This window comes from Sinocyclocheilus rhinocerous, unplaced genomic scaffold (assembly GCF_001515625.1).
Source record: "Sinocyclocheilus rhinocerous isolate Xijiao unplaced genomic scaffold, SAMN03320098_v1.1 scaffold4532, whole genome shotgun sequence".
NCBI classification, from domain to species: domain Eukaryota; kingdom Metazoa; phylum Chordata; class Actinopteri; order Cypriniformes; family Cyprinidae; genus Sinocyclocheilus; species Sinocyclocheilus rhinocerous.
Genome location: NW_015661403.1, coordinates 109,746 through 119,745, shown reverse-complemented (window position 1 = coordinate 119,745; position 10,000 = coordinate 109,746). Strand labels below are relative to the sequence as shown.

The window sequence follows — 10,000 nt, the reverse complement described above, 5'->3', positions numbered from 1 at the left end:
CACACACACACACACACTCACTCACTCACATACACACTCACTCACTCACTCACACAGAGAGGTGTGTATAAACTAGGGCTGCCCCCTAATAATCGACTAACTGTTAGCTGACGAGAAGAGGCTTGGTCGACCAAAATTTTATTAGTCGCTTAGTTGTGGAAATTATAATTTTTTTTAATCCCCAGGCAAAGTCACGCAGTCCGTGATGGCTGGTCTTTGTGGTAATACTGTACAGTACATCAGGCAGAACATCCAAACACTTGCCTATCATTCATCAACCTCAAATATGGCTTATCATCTGAAATATGTTAGTAGCAGCAACTTTACATGGCCGCTCAATCTGATGTTAACCAAGAGAAATGTGCTCTGTTCAAGTGTCTGTGTGGAGCTGAACAGTAGCTCACTGCAGACAGATGGAGGCTCACTCGATGTTAAAATACTCCTCATGTTTGCTCATACAGATAAGAGTAATACATCTCTGTAAAGACTCTACGTTTCTTTTTTGTGCACTCACAATAACAAAACAGAAGAGCAAACAGGATGCACTTTCGGTCTCTGTGAACTTGAGCGCAAAACTCCGTGTATACTTGCCTTTATATGAAAAATATATCTATAGAGAGCGAAATGTCTTTCAAATGATCCCATTCAAATTGAAAAAAATTCCCAGATTATGTAATCCGTATGAAATGTGCATACAGGCGCATCACAACTGTGGAGATGAGTCCGTGTCGCCGAGTTCATCTCTTAAACCGAAAACACTAGTTTATCAGCACATTATTAAAATGTTAATGCAGCCTCCTTACCGTTTTCCCCTGACACATTCATAATCATTACTTCTGCGGTGTGCTGTGGCAAGCTTTATGCATGCGCTTGAGCGCTTATTAGGCAATGCAGGCAATTAAAGGCTCATTATGATTTAAATGGTTTATTAATAATAGTGCGACTAGTCGACTAATGCTTCAAATGAACGACTACTAGTCGACCAGAAAAATCCTTAGTCGAGGGCAGCCCTAGTTTAAACACAATAACGACTTGTACTCTTGAAGCTGAAGTGAAGAATGAGCTGATGAAGTCTCTGATCTCCCTGCAGCTGAAGAACAGCTGATGATGAAGATGATGAAGACTCCAGCAGGAGGAGATTCATCAGATGAGGAGGAGCGCATGCGCAGCGGGAATAAGAGCTCTATCTAAACGCATGTCTGCGCAGAACTGCAGCACCACAGACTTTATTTGATCACATGTTTTACTGGCAGGACTGCTGTGTAACTGTTCCTATGGAATAATAAACGAAAGAAACTCCACACAGATGCTGGCTGTGGTTTATTCAGCTCTAGATCAGTTGAGATCTAAGTCCTGTTCGTGGGCTCAGGGCGGCGCGGTCAGTCCGGTGCGGAGCGTCAGCGCTCCGGGGTTATCCAGCGCGAAACACGGCTGAACGTAGTGCAGGAACTGACAGCTGAAGGTGTAGAGGTGCTGCCGCAGCGCTGCGTTGTAGAAGGACAGGATCCCGCGGGTGTAATCGAGGAACACACCGATCCGCAGCGGCTGCACTGTGATGCGGATGTCTGGCGTCCAGCCGTTGTGCAGGAACTCGTATTTGTGCCTGCAGGAGGAGAGAAGCCTGAGCGTTCAGATAGACTCTAGATAGACACGAATACCTCACCATTCCCCCTCATTCATGCTATAGGACCTTAGTGAAAACATGATGAGCTCACAGATGCAGTGTTGACAAGTCTGCCGTTTTCCTGCAACATTGGTTTACTTTAACAGTGTTGTCACGGGTTGTTTTTCATGTCGTTGAGTTGAAGCGACCCCAATAACGTGATATTTAGCCCCGCCTGTCATGCTAATTGTACCGGGGAACCCCATTTAAAAAAACGTGTATTTTACCCCTTGGCAGGGTTGGGCAAAGATGCATCAAAATGTATTTTAAAATAAAATACCAAATACTTTAATTTTAAGTGTATCAAAATAAACTACAAAATACAGCAGCCACACCAAGTATCAAAATAAACTACTGTATTTTAAAAATACTAAAAAATACTTTTACAAGGGAGCATGAAATTTCTTCACAAACCTTCCATCAATTGGCCTATTTGATCTCTCTCTTCACCAATACACTGATGTTTGTGAACAAGTGAACAATGTTTGATAGCAACAGCTTTTCTCTACGAGTCATGCAATAAATCTGACATAAGCAACCAGTTAACAGATCAGATATTCACATATCCCTGTGATCTCCCAGATGAAGGTTAGTTTTTTTACAGTTTGCGAATGACTCATAATTGTATCCTCATTTAATTACTTGGTGTTTGGTAACAAAGGGCCTACTGTGCATCAGCAGCACTGACTCAGTGACAAACAAGTCATTCATAAGAAGACAACTGATATACAGGAATTCATAGCAACTAGTTTCTAACTACTTTAATCATTTGATTGTTAGTCATAAATATAATAATATATTATGTGTCAGGCAGTCATTCATGCAATGGTATGCAAAATCATGATCCTATTTAAACAGCTACTTCAATTAGGGTACAATATTCATAAATCAAATATTTATTTATCAATCACTGGACACCTATTTGGAAGTTGAAAGCAAACACTTTAGCATTACAACAATTATTAAATGATCAATATGTTTTGATTTTAAATGTAGCCAGAAACGTAATCAGAAAGTAGCAACAGAAATTGTCAAGGAGTATTAACCCAACTCCAGCCACTGAATTATACACTTATAATAAGTGCACTTGCACCAAGCACATCACATTCTATTACACATTCATCCAGGCTTCTTTTTGAATGAATGAATAATTTCTGCCCACTAAAAGCTGCACGGATATAAAGAAAACTCCTTCAATTAAATTCAGTTTAGCAGATAACCACATCACCAAGTAGAGGCAAAGGGGTTCAAAGCAACTTTTTGCACAATATGAAATCATAGACAAGGTGAAATAATATTGTACTAATAACAATTATAAAATAATAATAATAATAATAATAGGTAACAACCTAAGCCTTTTTAACCTCACAAGGGCATTACTTAAGGAAAATGACCATAGTAACAGAGAGCGAATAGATTTGCAACAGTGTCAACATTGTCGCTAATTTTGACAAATAATTGAGGAAAAGAAAAAGTCAAATACTGAAATGAAATTTAGAGAGAAAAAATCTGAACATATTAAGACTGACATGGAAATTAAAGAAAATAGCAATTACAAGAATAGAAAATTAAATTTCAGATAGTATCGCCGTTATTAGAAGTTTTTAACAGGTGATTGAAAAGAGGCCTCCAGGAAGCATCAAACTGATCTATATTTCCAGAAATACTATATCTAAGTCTTTCCACATGCAGGGTGGAGGAGAGTTCTGACAACCAAGTTTTGAATAGTGTCTTCGACTTTTTCTTCCACACGCAAAGAATAGATTTTTTTGCAATCATCATACCATACTGTATAGGCAGTCGGAAAGCATGGCTAAGACGCTGCAAGGAAGCTGACCAGCCAAGAACAGCAGCCGCAGGATCTAAAGGAAGATGTTTGGCCTAGTTTTGAGTAGCAATTGAGCGGGTGTTGTTGCGAAAATCTGCCAACTCTGCACAAATGGCACACAATAGTAGGGTTAGTGTCTCATATTTCAGTGATTTCAATTGTTTAAATGTTTACACTTAGTAATTTTAAAGCGCAAGTGCCGCAGGCTGAGTAACGCGCTTGCAGATGCACGTGTTGCATAGCACAAATGTTTAAAGTAAACATTTTAATGCTTTCGCCCATATTCCAAGAGAAATGCACTTTCATTGTTTGAACCGTTTGCTGTGGTTCTGCGAGGCGACGCACCTGGACGGTGTGAGGATGTGTCTCATGCACCAGGACGTGTTGTTCCCGCCCAGGTACGAGTTGCGCTGTGTGTCCTCGTATGCCACGCCCACGCGGAACTCTGCGCTCTCGTCCACATCGATCTCCCAGTAATACTGGCCTCTGATGGGCACCAGGTCACCCAGAACCGCCACGCACCTGCAAGAGACACAGTGTTAGCGGCTCCGACCCGACCCGACTGACCCGCTGCTGCCTCACCTGTTGAAGGTGTTGTCGCTGAAGGTCATGTGACTGATGGGAAGATCTTCATCCAGGTAGAACATGGTGAGGCCGTCGGTTGACAGCGACAGGCTTGGATGCGCTGTGTCTTCCAGCAGTTGGAAGAACGTACCTGTACTCACACACGTCACACACAAGTGTTCGTCAGGTGCGTTCATATTTAAACAGGGAATCATCTCAGTTATCGGCAGTGAAGTACGGAGAGCCACAAGGATCTGTCCTAGGTCCACTGCTATTTTCGATATACATGTTGCTCCTTGGTAATATTATTAGGAAATGCGGGATTAGTTTCCACTGTTATGCTGATGATACTCAACTATATATCTCAACAAGACCAGATGAAACTTCTAAATTATCTAAGCTAAGGACATGAAAGGTTCAGTAGACTTTTTGCTTTAAATGAATGGTTATTGTCATGGTGTAAAGAACAGAAACTGCTCTTTGTTAATAATTGGAATCTTTTCTGGGAGCGTCCTAGGCTTTTTCGCGCTGATGGCCTGCACCCCAGCAGAGTCGGAGCGGAACTCATGTCGGACAACATCTCCAGGACGCTACGCTCCATATGACTAGTAAGTCAAATCTCAAATAACTGCCCTGATGACTTTTGTTCTACCCGCTTAAATGATAGAAGTACTTGTGCTGTCCAATCTATAAAGACTGTGTCTGTTCCCCGAATAGTGAGGTCAAAATATAAATTTAATGCAGGATCTAGAAAAAATCTTATCGTGATTAAACCAGAAAAATGTAAAATAAATGAACAAAAACAATTTTTAAAGTTTGGGCTCCTAAACATTAGATCACTCTCACCCAAAGCAGTTATTGTAAATGAAATGATCACAGATAATCGTTTTGATGTACTCTGCTTGACTGAAACCTGGCTAAAACCTAATGATTATATTGGTCTAAATGAGTCTACTCCACCAAGCTACTGTTATAAGCATGAGCCCCGTCAGACTGGTCGTGGCGGCGGTGTTGCAACAATATATAGTGATATTCTCAATGTTACTCAGAAGACAGGATACAGGTTTAACTCATTCGAAATACTTCTGCTTAATGTTACACTGTCAGATATGCAAAAGAAATCTATTGTATCTCTTGCTCTGGCTACTGTGTATAGACCACCAGGGCCATATACAGATTTCCTAAAAGAATTTGCAGATTTTCTCTCAGACCTATTGGTTACTGTTGATAAAGCGCTAATTGTCGGAGATTTTAACATTCACGTTGATAATACAAATGATGCATTAGGACTTGCGTTTACTGACCTAATAAACTCTTTTGGAGTCAAGCAAAACGTCTCCGGGCCCACTCATCGTTTTAATCATACGCTAGATTTAATTATATCGCATGGAATTGATCTTACTGATATAGATATCGTACCTCAAAGTGATGATGTTACTGACCATTTCCTTGTATCGTGCATGCTGCGTATTACTGATATTAACTATATCGCTCCGCGTTATCGTCTGGGCAGAACTATTGTTCCAGCCACCAAAGACAGATTCACAAATAACCTGCCTGATTTATCTCAACTGCTCTGTGTACCCATAAGTACACATGAACTAGACGAAATGACTAGCAACATGGGCACTATCTTCTCTAATACATTAGAAGCTGTTGCCCCCATCAAATTGAAAAAGGTTAGAGAAAAACGTACTGCGCCATGGTACAACAGTAATACCCATTCTCTCAAGAAAAAAACTCGTAGTCTTGAGCGCAAATGGAGAAAAACTAACTTGGAAGTTTTTAGAATTGCGTGGAAAAACAGTATGTCCAGCTATAGACAGGCTCTAAAAGCTGCCAGGGCCGAGCATATCCACAAACTCATAGAAAATAACCAAAACAATCCAAGGTTTTTATTTAGCACAGTGGCTAGATTAACAAATAACCAGACGCCACCCGACCTACATATTCCCTCACAGTTTAATAGTAATGACTTTATGAATTTCTTCACTGATAAAATAGATAACATCAGAAATACAATAACAAATGTAGATTCTACAGCGTATAATACTTCAGCTTCATTCATCGCACCAAAAGATAAACTGCAGTGCTTTACAATTATAGGACAGGAAGAGCTAAATAAACTTATCACTGCATCTAAACCAACAACATGTCTGTTAGATCCTGTACCCACTAAATTACTGAAAGAGTTGTTACCTGTAGCAGAAGAACCGCTTCTCAATATTATTAACTCGTCGTTGTCTTTAGGTCACGTCCCAAAACCATTCAAGCTGGCGGTTATTAAGCCTCTTATTAAGAAACCACAACTAGATCCTAGTGAACTGGCAAATTACAGACCCATCTCAAATCTTCCTTTTATGTCTAAAATTTTAGAAAAAGTTGTGTCTGCTCAATTGCGCTCCTTCCTGCAAAAAAATTATCTCTATGAAGAATTTCAGTCAGGTTTCAGGCCCCACCATAGCACAGAAACTGCACTTGTTAAAATTACAAATGACTTGCTTCTTGCGTCAGACCAAGGCTGTATCTCATTGCTAGTTTTACTTGATCTTAGTGCTGCGTTCGACACTATAGATCATGACATACTCATAGATCGATTACAAAACTATACAGGTATTCAAGGGCAGGCTTTAAGATGGTTTAGATCCTACCTGTCCGATCGCTACCACTTTGTTCATTTAAATGGGGAGTCATCTCGATTATCACCAGTAAAATATGGAGTGCCACAAGGATCTGTCCTAGGTCCTCTGCTATTTTCGATATACATGTTGCCCCTTGGTAATATTATTAGAAAATACGGGATTAGTTTCCACTGTTATGCTGATGATACTCAACTATATATCTCAACAAGACCAGATGAAACTTCTAAATTATCTAAGCTAACAGAATGTGTTAAATTTAAAAGATTGGATGACCAATAATTTTCTCCTATTAAATTCGGATAAGACAGAGATATTACTTATTGGACCAAAAGACAGTACACAGAATCTCTTGGATTACAATTTGCAACTAGATGGATGTACTGTTACTTCCTCTACAGTCAAAAATCTGGGTGTTATATTAGATAGCAACTTGTCTTTTGAAAATCATATTTCCCATGTTACAAAAACAGTATTCTTCCATCTTAGAAACATTGCCAAGTTACGAAATATGTTACCTGTTTCTGATGCAGAAAAGCTAGTTCATGCATTCATGTCCTCTAGACTGGACTATTGTAATGCACTGCTATGTGGTTGTCCTGCATCTTCAATAAACAAGCTACAGGTGGTCCAGAATGCAGCGGCTAGAGTCCTTACCAGGTCAAGAAAATATGATATTACCCCAATTTTACAGTCTCTGCGCTGGCTACCTATTAAGTTCCGTATCATTTACAAAATATTATTACTTGCCTATAAGGCCCTTAATGGGTTAGCTCCTGCGTACCTAACTAGTCTTCTACCACGCTACAATCCATCACGCTCCCTAAGGTCGCAAAACTCTGGACTTTTGGTAGTACCTAGGATAGCAAAGTCCACTAAAGGAGGTAGAGCTTTTTCACATTTGGCTCCCAAACTCTGGAATAACCTTCTGGATAACATTGGGGGTTCAGACACAAGGTAACTAGGAATTACACAAGCTTCAGTCTGGATCCAGCCCTTACGAAGATCTGAGAAGAGATTATGCCTACCCCTCAGAGGACCTCAGATGATGCCAAAACTGAATCAACATCCAGAACTACCAAACTTTGCTATAAGTTTGATTGCAAAATATAAGCATTGCTGTTAAGTGTTGACTGTCTGTTTGATTACATGACATTAACTAACTGCATGATATGGACATCAACTTGACATAGTCACCACTGATAAGCTACTCCTAAATATAATGTAGAAACTTGAATTTTCTGTAAAGCTGCTTTGCAATAATTTCTATCATGAAAAGGGCTATACAAATAAACGTGGATTGAAGCTTGAACTGAATGTCAGGTGTTGTGGGAACCTGTGGTGGAGACGGTGATGGGCTCGCTGCGGTCGCTCGGGCCGCCGATGTTCACGGCTCTGATGTGGATGATGTAGTGCTTCCAGGGCTGCAGCTGCACCAGACACTCGCAGGACGGGATCGCCACGACGGACCTGCCGGAAGAGAGCGGACGCTTCACTGCCTTCATCTCAAACAGGTGATCAGATGGATCTCCAAATCTGCACTGAGCGCTTCGGAGCACCAGCGTTCGCAGGTTAGTGACATTATTTGGAGATTAGTTGGTTTAGCTAGTTAGTTACCCACTAGCCCCGCTGTTATTCTGCTCTGTTTTCTGTAATATAATCAGGACTGGGTTTGGACAGACTGACCCTGTCTCTGCTGGTTTGTACTCTCATTTAAATTTTTTCTTACACAACTCTGCTACAGAGGAGAACTGAGCCTGGTTTCTCCCAAGGTTTTTTCTCCATTCTGACACCGATGGAGTTCTGGTTCCTCTTGCTTAGTTAGTTGGGGACACTTAATTTCCAGCGATATCGTGGACTTGATTGCACAGATACTATTTAATCTGAACTGAGCTTGACGATGATGACATCACTGAACTCAACGATGAACTGCCTTTAACTGAACATTGAGTGTTTACTATTGTCCTTCTGCATTATTGACGCACTATTTTCCTATTTTGATGCTATAAAGCTGCTTTGACACCATCTGTATTGTTAAAAGCTCTATATAAATAAAAGTGACTTGACTTGTCTGGAAAGTATCCAGCCATGTAATATGAAAAATATGAGATGAGAGATGCACTACGAGGAAAACATCCTGGCTTTTCCCAAACTTAATTCACCTTTGAAGGAAACTGAAACTGAAACAAGTTTCTTGTATCTTCTTTGATAAATGTCTCTATTTTTCATATTAGATGGCTGGATACTTTACGGCCAGCCCTTGTATGTGCGTTGATCAGTGTTTTGACTTGATATTACATTGAATACAGACTAAATTATCATGATATAAATTGTGATTGTGTCGTTTCAGGAGACTTGGAATATGGAGTCACACTATCTTTCTTCTTTTTGCAGCTTTGGGTCCCACTGACTCATAATATGAGCTGAAACATTCTTCGAAACATCTTCTCTGTTGGGCAGAAAGTGGTACGGTTTGGACGATGTGAGGGTGAGTACATGATGCCAGAACACTCATCTCTGGACTCATTCTGAAGTTTGTAATGAAGCTCACTGACTCTGTGGCGGAGCAGCCGCCGTCTGCGTGGGTCCGGTGAAACTCCAGCGTGTACGACTCCACCGGGTTGGTGTTTCCAGAGTCCCAGCGGATCAGTGCCGCGTCCAGGCTGCTCACGCACTGCCGCGGCTTGAGAACCGGAGGAGAGGGAACTGCACACACACACACAGCGTTACACACTCGTCCACTACAGCGGCTCTGCAGATGAGCGGCACGTACCCGTCATGTAAACGGCCCTCTCGCTGGCAGGGCTGATGCCTGTGGTGTTGGTGGCTGTGACCCAGAGCTCATACTGAGCGTTAGGAAGCAGATCAGACACGGTGCAGTGCGTCTCCTTCACCTTCAGCTGAGACACTGCAAACACACACAGAGCTGACTGGACACGTGTGTGTGAGTGAGCAGCTCCAGTCCTGCAGAGTTCAGCTCCACACACACTCCTGGATGTTTCTATTAAAGGGGTCATGAACTGAGAAACCAAAATTCTCTTGATCTTTTGACATAAAAGGTCATTGTTCTATAAAAACATCCTGTAAGTTTCAGAACCCAAAACTTTGTTGTTAGTCTAAAAACAGCTTATATTGAAGCCGATCTGCCAAAACCACAGCTTGTGGAATGTTCCTATCTATGATGTAATAGTGTGGATAAGCGCCGCCTCCGCAGAAGATCAACGCCTGCTTCTACATCGCTGCCTGTTTAGCTCCGCCCACCGATTCTACAGCGCTGCCTGTTTAGCTCCGCCCACCGATTCTACA

The 10,000-nt window shown here is 41.3% G+C and overlaps 2 protein-coding genes across 2 annotated transcripts in view; one reads left to right on the top strand and one right to left on the bottom strand.

The window, feature by feature from the left end:
* The window catches only part of LOC107726334 (high affinity cAMP-specific and IBMX-insensitive 3',5'-cyclic phosphodiesterase 8A), a 33,230-nt gene extending 32,039 nt beyond the window's left edge, over positions 1-1,191 (top strand). Inside the window, 1 exon segment of the mRNA XM_074560128.1 lies at positions 1,091-1,191. Coding sequence (XP_074416229.1) covers positions 1,091-1,191 — 101 coding nt within the window.
* fsd2 (fibronectin type III and SPRY domain containing 2) overlaps positions 1,091-10,000 on the bottom strand; it is an 18,531-nt gene continuing 9,621 nt past the window's right edge. Inside the window, exons 10-15 of the mRNA XM_016535880.1 lie at positions 9,468-9,620; positions 9,250-9,400; positions 8,031-8,164; positions 4,074-4,206; positions 3,837-4,013; positions 1,091-1,603 (exon numbers count right to left, since the gene is read on the bottom strand). Of these exons, the coding sequence (XP_016391366.1) occupies positions 1,366-1,603; positions 3,837-4,013; positions 4,074-4,206; positions 8,031-8,164; positions 9,250-9,400; positions 9,468-9,620 (986 nt within the window). The 3' untranslated portion in view covers positions 1,091-1,365. The remainder of the gene's footprint in view (positions 1,604-3,836; positions 4,014-4,073; positions 4,207-8,030; positions 8,165-9,249; positions 9,401-9,467; positions 9,621-10,000) is intronic.